This window comes from Podarcis bocagei (genome assembly GCF_964188305.1).
Source record: "Podarcis bocagei genome assembly, chromosome: 13".
NCBI classification, from domain to species: domain Eukaryota; kingdom Metazoa; phylum Chordata; class Lepidosauria; order Squamata; family Lacertidae; genus Podarcis; species Podarcis bocagei.
The window spans coordinates 30,621,429-30,636,249 of NC_138138.1; the positions used below are offsets into that span (position 1 = coordinate 30,621,429).

At 39.2% G+C, this 14,821-nt stretch overlaps 2 protein-coding genes and 1 pseudogene across 3 annotated transcripts in view; all 3 read left to right on the plus strand.

The window, feature by feature from the left end:
- LOC308571684 (vomeronasal type-2 receptor 26-like) overlaps positions 1 to 14,821 on the plus strand; it is a gene marked incomplete at both ends in the record, with an annotated part of 363,060 nt that overhangs the window by 138,852 nt on the left and 209,387 nt on the right. The gene's annotated exons all lie outside the window — the stretch shown is intronic.
- LOC308570644 (putative olfactory receptor 2W6 pseudogene) lies at positions 3,729 to 4,673 on the plus strand (annotated as a pseudogene). Its single transcript has one exon. The product of its transcript is annotated as a putative olfactory receptor 2W6 pseudogene (transcript).
- LOC308570645 (olfactory receptor 2AP1-like) lies at positions 9,930 to 10,874 on the plus strand (the record flags this gene model as incomplete). Its single annotated transcript, XM_081165558.1, has 1 exon — positions 9,930 to 10,874. The coding sequence occupies one exon, from the start codon at positions 9,930 to 9,932 to the stop codon at positions 10,872 to 10,874; it is 945 nt and encodes a 314-aa protein (XP_081021684.1).

Here is a 14,821-nt window from a genome sequence, read left to right on the forward strand (position 1 = left end):
AGGGAAGTCATGGAAGTTGAAAGTTTTTGCTTGAAAGTTACTTTCAAGCAGGCATGGGCAAACTCAGCCCTCCAGATGTTTTGGGATTAAATTTCCATCATCCCTGACCACTGGTCCTGTTAACTAAGGATAGTGGGAGTTGTACTCCAAAAACAGCTGGAGGGCCGTGTTTGCCAATGCCTGATTTCAAGCATCCGTTTCAGTGTAACTGTTCACTGTGGCCATATATATTTAAGAAATTGGCACAGAGAGTTAATGGGGGGATTGGGACTTTGCTTGTGCTTCTTGATGTCTCTTCAGATGCTGGTATCCTCTTGGATTGACTCTGAGTAACTGTAATTGGAGGTATAGTGTTACAGTGGTTTCAGTGCTACATCTGAAGAGAAGCATTGATGGAGTTTTTTTCCCAGAGGTTCTCTACAATGCAACTGAATATCTACCCTATCAGCATATAGCACCTCTGCTCAGAACCTGCACTGCTTGCCAATTTGCTACCAGGCCTACTTCAAGGTGTAGCTACATAAAGCTTGGGATAAATTGAACTGTGACATCACCTTACTCCATCTATGTCCAGTTAACTGCATCAGTCAGTAAAACTGGGCCTGCTAAAAATGCTTCATAAGATTCATGCACACTTTTGAACTCTCTGCCTATTGACTTAAGGCAAGTGCCTTTAGTGTACATTTTTCTTTAGGCCAATATATCCAGGCATGTGGATTTTAATTTGGATTTTAGTATACTGCTGCTTTTACTTTTCAAAAAAGTTTTAAATAGTTATCTGTTTTTACTGATAATTTTTGTTTTCATTCTTGCTGAAAACCACTTTGAGATTTTAATGCAATCCAGCAGTATGTACATCTTTTGAAATAAATGAATAAAGTAAAATAAATCCTATGGATGTCTAGGGATAAACGGATCTGCCAGTTTCACTTCTCTTGGTTCCTTATCCCCTACCATGGTTCAGTTGTAGATAGAGATAGATGAATCTACCAGTTTTGGTTTCTCTTATTTTTTTCATATTTCCAATCTTAAATCCAGTTCTTCACACCTGCAGCAATTTCTGAGTGGGGGGAGGGGAATCCTAATGGAAGCCTTTTGATGCACGTTTCTCCAGAGATACACATTTCTGTTTGCGAATTTACTGATTTCTTTCAGGCATTTTTTCCTAATATAATGCATTATGTATTTTATCTTCCCCAATACACACTTTATCTCAGTGTATGCAGTTGTGTGCAGATTAATTGGCTGTTGAACTGCACTGCAAAATTCAGAGAAGAGTGAATTTAAAAGGATGGCTTTGTGTTGGTTTACATATTGTTTCTGGTTTCAGCTACAAGTTGGTCTGGGTCAATGACCACAGTTCAGTGCACTAGGCATGTCAGAAATTCATTTTACCCAGTATGTGGGTAAAAATTAAAACATAAAAAGTAGGATGCACTGCACTGCCAAAAGGTCTAATGAAACGAAAAGCACATACCCTTATGAACAATTCACTTTAAAAACAGTAGGTCAATACGACATCTATTGCCTTACTTTTCAATGAGGCCTTAAGCTGTATATTGCCCAAATGCCTTCCCTGCTCCTTATAATTAAGTAAAAGTAAAAGAGGTAGTACTTAAAAGAAGAATTACTCTGAACATTTAGGAAAGGAGTGGGAATATTTCTGAATGAGGGAAATCCCCACAGTGTCCTACTTCTGTGACTATGGGCCTGCAGTATCCCCATGTGGCTTCCGTCTAGCTTTGAAACCTACATTCCCTCTCAGATTATTATTGCATCTCTCAAGATATTTACCTTTTATGCTTAATAATAAATAATAACCAAATAGAAACTTTCTCTCTCTCTCTCTCTCTCTCTCTCTCTCTCTCTCTCTCTATATATATATATATATATATATATAGCCTAAGATGTGAAACAAGCCATAGCAGACTAAACAGAATTCAGAAATTATGGGAAGGCAAGCTTTGTCTACTGAGATGCTTATAGAAGACACAGTGCACATCTTGCTCCCAAGACCAAAAGCTGCTCGAAATTGAGCTTACAAGAAACTTCATTCATGCGAGAGGTAATGACACTCAGTGCAAGTTATTTGCAGGAACTGAAGCGCCGTGATAAATGAGTGTTTGTGAACTGCTTGCTTTGAGTAGCAAAGCTGTGACAGCACTGAATGCTTTCATTTTCTTTGTTTGAGAAAGATTTGGAGGCTTTTGGGGTAGACTCCTCCACTGAAATCAATGGGTCAAACTTATCATGGCTTAATAAGATCCATAGTTTTCAATGGGAACTAAATTCAATTCACTTAATCTGGATCTAACCAATGGCCAGTTGGAATTTGGGATGAGCAAATCTGTGAATTTTGGCTTCTCTCAAGTTGCCATTTTCCCACTTCGAAGGTCAGTTTTCCAAATTCCCACATTGGTTTCTGAAATTCTTCTAAGTCCTCATAAAAGTTCACTAGGATTTTAGTATAAATATCTCAAAATATGCATATATTTGTATGCAAATTTGCCTAAGTTACTTCTTTTTACAAATCAGTTCCCCCTAATGGAACACATTTTTGCTTATTATTTCATGAATATATGGATTTATATGAACACTTTCCCCATGTATATGCATTTTTAGAAATATGACTTGGCTGGAGAACTGTATTATTGCAAGATCCAGAGAAGTGCAAATTTCAATGCATCGCTGTGTTTTGATCCATGCATTGTTTCAGAAACTACAAATTGTGTATGCTTGCCTTTCAATGTGAACTGAATTGATCCCCCCCATTCCTAATATGACCATTGATTTATTTACATATATACCAGTAGAGCACTGAAGGCAAAAATAAGAATGGCTATTCCTGTGATACTATATGTCAATATCACATTCATTTGCATTTAATAAAAGAATACTGTATGAAAATTTGCAATTAAATACATCTACCTCACAAGATAAACTGAAATAGATATTTTTAATGTATGCATTTCTACACGTGTTCTAAAGATTAGACATTTTAATGCAGTTTGGTACATTCATTTATTTTCTGTATTACAAAATTCAGGAAATTATGAACTCCAAAGTATACTTATGTCCTGATCCCTGTTTTAGTCCAGTAACTGTGAATAAGGTTGTTTCCCCTGTATGTATAGATTTCACAATTTTCCTCCCTCTCCATCATGATTTTATCAAGTTGCCTGCAAGCCTCTATGAGTATTTTACCAGTATACCAATAAGTATTCCTGCTAAATGCAACATGTTCCGATTAGTCTGGAGTGCAGTAAGGTAAAGGACCCCAGGACGGTTAAGTCCAGTCGAATTTGACTGTGGGGTGTGGTGCTCATCTCCGCTTTCAGACCAAGAAAGCCAGCATTTGTCCACAGACAGCTTTTCTGGGTCATGTAGCCAGCATGACTAAACTGCTTCTGGCACAATGGAACACTGTGGCAGAAGCCAGAGCACACAGAGACACAATTTACCTTCCTGCCACAGTGGTACCTATTTATATATTCATGCTGGTATGCTTTTGAGCAACTTTTGTTCACTCCACGGACCTTTTAGCATTATGAGCTTTCAGAAATGTTATAGCCTGCAAAACATCCCTGAGTCATACTGCACTTTCTCCACATTTTCCTTCAGTGGTATCTGTAAAATTCATGACTACAAATACCTTTTACTTATCTTATGTTTCAGTTGTATTTCAGGATATGATATAACTTTGTTATACACATTTGATGACAACTATAATGCAGGAAAACCAGAGTGAAATTACTGAGTTTATTCTTCTGGGATTTGGGGAGCTCCCTCATCTACAGATCTTCCTGTTCCTTGTTTTTCTGGTGATCTACATATTGACAATGACTTTCAATATTCTCACGGTCATTCTCATAGTGACCGACCATCACCTGCACACACCCATGTACTTCTTCTTGGGGAATTTGTCTTTTCTGGAGACAGCCTACAGCTCAACCACCCTGCCCAGGATGCTGACCAGTTTATTGACCGAAGACAAAACCATCTCTTTTAAAGGATGTCATATACAATTATATTTCTTTGATCTCCTGATTGGCACAGAATGTTATCTGCTCTCTGTGATGTCTTATGATCGTTTCTTAGCTATATGCAAACCCCTCTATTATGCAACTCTTATGAATGGTAAGCTGTGTATCCAGCTGGCCAGTGCCTCTTGGATTAACAGCATTTTGTTTACTTCTATATATTTGATCCTGCTGTTGCAACTAAAGTATTGCAATTCCAATGAAATCGATCATTTCTTTTGTGACTCTCTTGCAATGGTCAATATCTCATGCAGTGATACCAGCCTTGTGAAGTATACCAGTGTAATCCTGACTTTTGTGTTCAGTTTTCCCCCTTTTCTTTTGACCCTGATTTCCTACATATATATTATTGATTCAATTTTAAAAATCCCATCCACCACTGGAAGGCAGAAAGCCTTTTCCACTTGTTCTTCTCATGTGATTGTTGTTTCCCTGTTCTATGGTGCAGTAATCATTGTATATGTGACACCAAAAACTGAAGCAATGAGAGACCTTAACAAAATATTTTCTCTTTTTTACGCAGTCCTTCCGCCTTTAGTTAACCCCCTTGTATATAGCCTGAGAAACAAGGATGTCAAGGAATCTTTCAGGAAGGCCACGGGGAAGATTTTAGAAGGCCATTTTCTGAATTAGGGGTTCAAAGCTAAATTGTTATCCAAAGCCTTTTGCCAGGCAACATCGGTTCCAGGCTTTATGGGTATTTGAGAAAGACGTTCCTACTGAGGTTCCTTTCAAGAATTCATCCTCTTCCTATGTAAGTGTTTTCACTACCCATTGGATTGCTTCTTCCTGTGGGACCAACAGGCATCACAACTTTGAAAGAGAGAGGGGGTAATGCTTGTGAAGGTTACTGCCCTTTTCTATGCTCTCTCATTACTCACTCAGAGATGGCAAGTGAACTGACAGCAATAGCAGGAGGACAAACTGCAGAGCCAGAAGGATCCAGAGCTTGGCAGTAGGGCATAGCACATTTGCAATGAAGTTTGTATGTGTCGCTTGAGAATATGCACATCTACAAGAGTATGTGCATATGTGTTACTTTTGCATGCTGGTATGTGACGTTAGAGACTGATTTGTGACCTGTGAAACAGAGCTGAAATTGCCACCCTTATTTTGCTATATGTACACCAATCTGTTCATGAAAGGAGCCCCCAATCATGAGTTGTACTCCAAGGGAATTTTCCTGTCATCAACATAGCTGAAATTTCTTAATGAAACAATATAAAATCAAAAAAGAGATGGAAACGTGGATGGGTCTAGTGGTTCTTACACACCCAACCGTTCAAATGAAGAAGAAAATAATATAAAATAATTTTTCTAAAAGAGGTGAATTTCCTTTCATTTCCCAAAACATTTCTGATTAAGCATTTAAAAAATACCGAAGAGTGGAAAATATCCAGTCTCTCTTACTCTCACCATTTTCCGCCCACAGATATCATTTGTCTATAGTATGTGCAGACTGATTTCAGAGGCATATCTCAGACTTCTTTGTGCCCCTTAGGAACAGGATCATGCAGGAATTTGGGGGGTTTCTAATAAAGTTTACATTCTGTTCTCCATTACACAAACTTTTGTTTCATTTTCTAGCAATAAAAGTTATTTTAATAAGTTATAAAAGTTGTTCCATGACTTCCTCCCACTTTGAAATACCATTTTCAATTCCATTTGCCTTATTTACATTATAAGATCATTTCCTTCTCATTTGTTTCACAATGGTCATCTGCTGTAAGAAACTATGGTCAGTAGCCGATTTTCGCTCACCAATCAGTATCATTCTGGGGAGGTGGAGACTGAATTATGTAACTTCATTTGGAGGACTACAATGAATCTGCAAATGTGCAACTGTATGTGCATAGAGGTCCTTTCACATGATTAGGAGTCTTAACAGCATAAATTTCAGGATTCCTAATTGCATGAGTAAAAAAGGTTAAAAAAAAAGAAAGGTAAAGGACCTCTGAACATGACTATGGGGTTTTGGCACTCATCTCGCTTTCTGGCTGAGGAAACCAGCATTTGTCCACGAACATAAGAATAAGAATTTTATTATTTATACCCTACCCATCTGCTGGGTTTCCTCAGCCAGTCTGGGCAGCTTACAGCACATAATAAGTTGTAAAACATTAGACATTAGGGAAGTTTTTAATGTTTGATGTTTTATCGTGTTCTTAATATTCTATTGGGAGCCGCCCAGAGTTGCTGGTGAAACCCAGCTAGATGGACAGGGTATAAATAATAAATTATTATTATTATTCCATTAAAAAAATTCCTTGTACAGGGTTCCCTTCTGATGTCTTCTAAGAACCATATAGTTTTTTATTTCCATGACATTTGCAGGGAGGGCATTCCACAGGGCAGGAGCCACTACCCAGAAGATCCTCTGCCTGTTTCCCTGTAACCTCACTTCTCACAGTGAGGGAACTGCCAGAAGACCCTTGCAGCTGGACCTCATTGTCCGGGCTGAATGATGGGGGTGGAGAAGCTCCTTCACGTATACTGGGCCAAGGCCCCTTAGGGCTTTAAAAGTGCTAACACTTTGAATTGTGCTCGAAAATGTACTGGGAGCCAACTGTTCAGGAACAGTATTATATTGTCTCGGTGGCCACTCCCAGTCACCAGTCTAGCTGCAGCATTCTGGATTAGTTGTAGCTTCCGGGTCACCTTTAAAGGTACCCCATGTAGAGCACATTGCAGTAGTCCAAGTGGGAGATAACTAGAGAATATACCACTCTGGTGAGACAGTCTGCGGGTAGGTAGGGTCTCATCCTGTGAATCAGTTGGAGCTGGTAGACAGCTGCCCTGGACACAGACTTGACCTGCACCTCCATGGACAGCTGTGAAACCAAAATGACTCCCAGGCTGTGCACCTGGTCCTTCAGGGGAACAGTTAACCCATTCAGAACCAGGGAGTCCCCTCCACCTGACTGCCCCCTGACCCCCACAAAGGTACTTCAATACATTCCACACAAGGCTAACTAAAAAAATAATAAAGTAACACCAATCCCACTCAAATAGTCTTACTATTTAAGTGGCCAAATCAACATCTGCAGAAGGAAAATAGTTAGGGCTTTATTTCCCTTGATAAAATCTGAGTATTCATTAAAGAACATTTCTAAGAATGGAAGTCCCCAAAGTGCCCCACATCTGACACCAGGGATGCAAGATCCCCATGTGAGTTTGGTCTAGATTTCAAGCTAATGTTCCCTCTCTAACAATTAGTCCCTATCTCTCAGTATGTTTACCTTTGATTTATAATAATATATAACAACCATCTAGAGACTGCTTCTTTCTGATAAACCCTGAGAAGCATGCCATGGGATGCTAAAATAAATAAAGCAGCTATAGAGAAAGAAACTTCCAATCAAGTCTGTGAAGATGGACATAGAAGAAAATGTCCTCTACAACTTGCTCCCAAGAACAGCATCTCAGAAATTGCACTCAATGCAAACTTCAGCTCCTCATTCCTTCACAATATAGGTATTTGTATTCAGTGCTGATCATCTGCAGTAACTAAAATTTGCAATTAACGTGTGGTTCTCAATTCCTCACTTTATTCAGTAGTTAGAAGTATGAGGCTGCACTGAATGTTCTCTGTTTTCTTTGGTTGGGAGACCACTGATGACTTCTGGGGTTGGCTCTTAGGTTCCACTGAAATCCATAGGTTAATTTAGTCATGGGCACTAGTGGCTGGCTTAGAAGAAGAAGAAGAGTTTGGATTTGATATCCCGCCTTTCACTCCCTTGAAGGAGTCTCAAAGCGGCTAACATTCTCCTTTCCCTTCCTCCCCCACAACAAACACTCTGTGAGGTAAGTGGGGCTGAGAGACTTCAGAGAAGTGTGACTAGCCCAAGGTCACCCAGCAGCTGCATGTGGAGGAGCGGAGATGCGAACCCGGTTCCCCAGATTACGAACCACTACACCACACTGGCTGTGGTTGTATATATACAAGCAAAATATCCAAGACAGCAACAACAGTTATTCCTACAATAGGTTCCCAAGTAGAAAAACTAACTCCATCAGCCAGCTCAGAACTCAAGTCTCCCAGTCGCCTTACTTCTGCCAAGATGGAAGCTGCATATTCCATCTCAGTGCTTATCTGCCATTGCTCAATATACAAAGCTCTATAATCCCCAAATTGACTAAAGTGCATTTCTCTATCAATTTTTCCAGATGAAACCAATATCAAACATCAAGACAGCCAAACTCAGAAGACCACCAAATTATATTTAAGTTAATGATATACTTCTGATTTCTTTCCTCACTTAATTCTCTCTTAGGATTTTGGAATTCTTTATGCTATGGTCTTATTTTCAAAGTTGATTATTTCTGTGTGGTCCTTCATAGTCCCCACCCTTTTTTACAATAAAAATGAAATAGATTTAAATACGTATTGCAACGTACGTATGCATTTTTAAATACATGTTATCTGGAAATACCAATTTTAATGCCTTCAGGTATTTTTATGACTTTATTTTCATAGCTGAAAATGATATTGTACAATTCAGAAAAATATGAAATCCAAAGGATTATGTATGTCCTGATCCATGTATTAGTTCAGGAAGTGTGGATAAGGATGATCCTTCAGCATTCCTAGATTTCCCATATTTTTCCTCCATTGTTCAATTGTACAAAGCATTGCATGAAAATTAAATCAAGATTCTATCAAGCAGCCTGCTAGCCCACAGTTGCTCTATTTTTTCCACTGAGTACCCCTACTAAATTCAGCATGCTGCCTTCTTGTTCAAAATGCAGTCATTCAGATAAAAGCAATAAATTAACATTATGGTATAATGAGAGGAAACTTGTAATGCTCTGTCCCATTTACTGGTCAGGCTGTTTACTGGTCAATGCTGTGTCCCATTTACTGGTCAGTGTTACTTGTGTTTTCTCAGTAAAGTTGTGGCCTAAATTAACAATCAGCTAGGTCTCCCTTCCTTCCTTCCTTCCTTCCTTCCTTCCTTCCTTCCTTCCTTCCTTCCTTCCTTCCTTCCTTCCTTCTTCTTCTTTGGCAATCACTTGTAGCCGAGTAAGATTGTCTTCCACAGACACAGTTTTAAAAGTGAGTTTGTAAGTGACTGTGGAGGACAATGCTGGATCCGCATGTCCTTCCACTGTGGGGACATAGGTTTCTGGGTGGGAGTTGATAATGGTGAGAGTTTGCCAAGTGTGCCTTCCTCTTAGTGCTTTTCTCCCTTTTGTCCTGAGTTCGAGTGTCTTCAAAACACATGACACCTTTGGTAAAGGCTGTTCTCCAATTGGAGCGCTCGCAGGCCAGTGTTTCTCAGTTGTCAATGTTTATACTACATTTTTTAAGATTTGCCCTGAGAGAGCTGTTCAAACTCTTTTGTTGACCACCAGCATCATGCCTACCTTTTAAAGTTCAGAGTAGAGTAGTTGCTTTGGAAGACAATAGTAGTATAGTGTATTTTAAAATGGGGTTTTAGAGTTTTTAGGGGTTTTTGAATGTTTTATGTAGTTTTATGTAGTTTTGTAGTAGTTTTATGTAGTTTTGTAGTAGTTTTATGTAGTTTTGTAGTAGTTTTATGTAGTTTTCAATTTCATTGTTCCGCAAGGGACAATGACAATAAAGATATCATATATCGTATCGTATATCGTATAATAATCAGGCATCAGCACAACATGACCAGTCCAACAAAGTTAATTTTGAAGAATCATTACTTTGACAATGGTGATCATTGCTTCTTCCAGTACACTAGCATTAGTTCACATGTCTTCCCAGGAGAGGTGTAATTTTTTTCAGAGACTTGGTTGATGGAATCTTTCTCCCTTCCATTACTTCACTCAGTGGTACTTAACTATTGTATAATGGCTATCACTTTCATATCACTTTCCAATTATCTTTCAGAATGTAGCATTTGATGATAATACACAATGCAGAGAAACCTGAGTGAAATCACAGAGTTCATTCTTCTGGGGTTTGAAGATCTCCCTCATCTGCACATCTTTCTGTTCCTTGTGTTTCTGGGGATCTACATTTTGACAATTGCTTTCAATATCCTCATGGTCTTTCTCATAGTGACTGATCATCACCTGCACACACCTATGTACTTCTTCCTGGGAAATTTGTCTTTTTTGGAAGCAGCCTACAGCTCAACCACCCTGCCCAGGATGCTGACCAGTCTTCTGACAGGAGACAAAACCATCTCTGTTAAAGGATGTCACACACAATTTTTTGTTGTTGCTTTCCTGATTGGCACAGAATGTTATCTGCTTTCTGTGATGTCTTATGACCGCTACTTAGCCATATGCAAACCCCTATATTATGCAACTCTTATGAATGGTAAACTCTGTATCCAGCTGGTCAGTTGCTCTTGGATCAACAGCATTGTGGCGATCACCATAACCTTGGTCTTGATATGGCAACTACGGTACTGTGGTTCCAATGAAATCGATCATTTCTTTTGTGAATCTCTTTCATTGGTTAAAATCTCATGCAGTGACACCAGCCTTGTGAAATATTTCATCCTAATCCTTGGTTTCTTGTTCAGTTTCCCCCCTTTTCTTTTGACTGTGATCTCCTACATATATATTATTGCTGCCATTTTAAAAATCCCATCCACCACTGGGAAGCAGAAGGCCTTTTCCACCTGTTCTTCTCATGTGATTGTTGTTTCCATGTTCTATGGGGCATTAATCATTGTATATGTGATACCAAGAACTGAAGCAATGAGAAACGTTAGCAAAATATTTTCTCTTTTTTATACAGTCCTTCCCCCTTTAATTAACCCCCTTGTATATAGCCTGAGAAACAAAGATGTGAAGGAATCTTTCAGGAAGGCCACGGGGAAGATTTTAGAAGGCCATTTTGTGAGTTAGGGGTTCAAAGCTAAATAGTTATCCAAAGCCTTTTCCAAACAACATCGGTTCCAGGCTTTATGGGTATTTTGGTAAGAGGTTTCTGCTAAGGTTCCTTTCAAGAATTCATCCTCTTCCTATTTCACTGTTTTCACTACCCTTTGGATTGCTTCTTCCTCTGGGACCAACAGGCACCACAACTTTAAAGGGAGAGGGGATAATGCTTGTGAAGGTTATTGTTCCAATACACAAATTCCTATTCTTTTTCCTGTACAAAACTTGATTTTCAATTTCAATCCAATTGTTTCTTTCTTTTTCTATCTCCATTTTTTGTTTTTCCCTTCCTAATACACATGAAGTTTGAACAAAATGGCAGTGAAGTTGAAAATCTTCCAACCTTAAACTTTTTAAGAACATGTCTATACTCAAAATATACTGGTGGGGTCATTATGGAATCTGACAGAATCCCACTGAAACAGAGTGTTTCAGAATGAAATTAGTGTACCAATTCAGCTCGGAATCCCCAATCAAATGGTGAGAAATGAAGTAGGTTACCCACATTATGTGAATTGGACCAAAGGATCATCTTCAGGGATTTCCTTTAATAATGCAACGTTCCCATGTTATTTCATTCTAAGTTCATTTTGTTTGCCTGAACTCTCACTGGAGTTCATAACTAATAATTGGCAATCTCTCTGAAACCACTGCTAATAAATTATTACAAGGCCACCTAGTTTCCCCAAGAATAAATAACAGTCAAGGGGAGACTTCGCCTTGTTGGTGAAACGAGAAATGTGAAACCATCAGATGCAGAAATTACACAAGAAACTGAGAAAATGTAGGCCAAATATCATGAACATTGGAAAAGAATAGAAAAGGTACAGCTTTCTTCCAGGACCAACGAATAATAGAAATTGGACCTTCCATAAACTTCAATTCCTCATTCATCTGGGATAGAGGTACTTAACACATTCTTTTGTTCACACTCCATGTAAAAATATCTATGAATATTATGTGATATCATCACATATTAGAAAATATTAGGAACAATTGTGTTCTTCTAATACCAAATACTAGTGGCCCTGTACTTATCAGTTTCAAAATAAGGTCACAGTAAACAGAAGCCAATGCTTTCATACTTCTACGAGCTACCATATAGGCACACATATATTAGTGTCTAAATCAAAAGGGGGGAAGGTTTAAATAATAACCCAACAAGGACCTATGCTCAGTTTCTAAGATGTCTGGAATACTGAGAGTGTTATTGGGAGGTGGAATGGGGCAATTGGTCTGCTTGAGCACAAACATAGCATCATGGCTTAGAGTTGGGGTGGGTAGTTCACAATGAAGTTATAAGCCATACATAGCTCACTATACAGGGTTCTTTCTGGAAGGAGGAAAAGGAACATTGATTTCCTCTTCCAGTATTCAAAAACTTCTTCCTTTGTTATACAACAATGAATCTTTTAAACTTTCAGGTTTCCAAAGAGAGAGTACTGGAAACTTGTGGTCTCTGTAATGCCTGCTTAGTTTATATATTCCCCAGAGTTAGGGAACCTGTGGGCCTCCAGATCATGTTGTACTCGAACTCCCATCGTTCCAAGTCAGCATGGCAAAGCATCAGGGGAGAGGGGAGTAGCAGCACCTGAAGGGCTGTAGGTTCCCCACCTCTGATATATACAACCAGAGCCAACTCCCTTACCTTTCCTACTCACCTGGCACCTTCATTACATATCTTAAGTGCTAGATGAAAACATTTCTCTTCTCTTGAGTCTTTGGCTAATGAAAACAATCCATGGCTTTTTAAACTGGGGACAGGGGGCAGACGGCATTGTTTCATTTGTTATTATGTTATATATTTTCTTGTTTTATAGTGTAAGGTACCCTATGATCCTCAGGTGAAGGGTCGTTAATTAGTAATGCACTATCTCTCTCCAAATCTCAAATATCAGAGCCTTCAAAAATGAGCCCCTAGTCACCATCAGTGTCGTCAGAGAAAACCACACTAATAGACTCAGTTACAATAATCAAGACTGCCAAATTCCTAGCAATTTATTCAGTTAGATCCAGAATTCCGTAAACTAGATTTTGTTCTTGAAATGCTGCCACTAACAGAAGGGAAAGGAATATAATTTTTTTGCTGATTCCTTCTGCAACTCTTGTATATCTTTGCAAATCCGCTCTGGAGAGGACCGTTGATTATCTGGAACCATTTCCTTTAGAAATATGCTGGGTCTCTCACATTGATATCATAAACATCCATCTAGTCAAGCATCCAATTTCTTACAGTGGAGAACTAGATGCATCTGGGAAGCCCATAAGCAGGCATGAATACCAACTTTCTCTCACACTCTTACTCCCTAGCAACTAGTAAAAGGTAAAGGGACCCTGACCATTAGGTCCAGTCGTGACCGACTCTGGGGTTGCGGCGCTCATCTCGCTTTATTGGCCGAGGGAGCTGGTGTACAGCTTCCGGGTCATGTGGTCATGTGGCCAGCATGACAAACCACTTCTGGCGAACCAGAGCAGCACACAGAAATGCCGTTTACATTCCCGCCGGGAAGGTAACATGCTTTCGAACTGCTAGATTGGCAACTAGTACTGGTATCAGCTATTCTTTTCCAATGGAACTATAGGGTATTATGTGGAATAATTTAAGTTTACAGTTTAGATCTGATAAATTTTAGAATGGGTGTTAGTTATGCCCTCCAACTGCCTTCATGCATATCAATATGGCCAATGGTCAGGGATGATGGGAGATGGAGTCAAGCAACATACTGATGAGATGGACCACAGGTTACTCACTCCTGAGTTATAGAGTGGTGTGTGGGAAAGCATGGTCAACTCCATCATGGACACCAGCCTCTCTTTCTCAGTGAATCCCATCAAGGTTTGAAATGTTCCATTGCCAAATATTTAAAAGCATACAATATAACAAAATGACTCACAAAAATGTATACAGTGGTACCTTGCTTGTCAAACTTAATCCATTCCAGGAGTCCATTTGATTCCTGAAACTGTTCAAAAAGCAAGGTGTGGCTTCTGATTGGCTGCAGGAGCTTCCTGCACTGAAGCGGAAGCTGCATCAGACATTTGGCTTCCGAAAAACATTTGCAAACTGGAAGACTTACTTTGTTTGTGATGTTCAGGAGCCGATTTGTTTGGGAGCCAAGCCATTCGAGTACCAAGGTACCACAATAATTAGCAAGCAACTAACATAACATCCAAAAATAAACCACTTGTATTTGGGGAAATGGAGCATGTGTGAAGTATGCCTGTTGGGGGCTCGTCTTTTCCCAAAAAAATGATGATTGACTAATGGAGATCTGTAATGAAACATCACCAGCTATGTTTTCTATGTTTCTTTAATATCTTTAATACGGAATTGATACACAGAGGTGGAGGTATGTAATTTAAGACAGAGTCTTCTGTTCCCTGATTATTGAGAGTATAATTCAGGGATCTGATATCCACAACAGAATTCTGGACTCAGTGGGCCTTTGGTCTGATCCAGCCGGGCTCTTCTTATTTTCTTCTCCTTCTTCTTATTTATAAACATCCATTGGTCAGAATATTTTTAATGCAATGGTAATCTAGTAACACAATAATGGCAAAACCTACTTCCCCTCGCAACCACATACACACTAAAAGGTTAGCAGTATCACAGAGGCTAGCTTAGTTAGCGAATGAAAAGGTCTTAGCCTGGCACCTAAAAAATGAACATGATGGTATGTATTTCCCTGTGAAGAACATTCTACAGCCATTCCAAGCTCTTCCTTCTGGAGTTAGAAAGGGGAAGAAGTTGTAGCTGGACTGAAGTTACAGCAGCTAGTCCATTGATGTAAAGAGTGTTGTGGTATGTGGCATTATAAATCTCCATTTGGAACAAAACCACCATCAAAGTAGTGGGAAGGAGAATATATATATATAATTTCACAAGGGGGTTCTGTTCCCACCCCATATCAGCA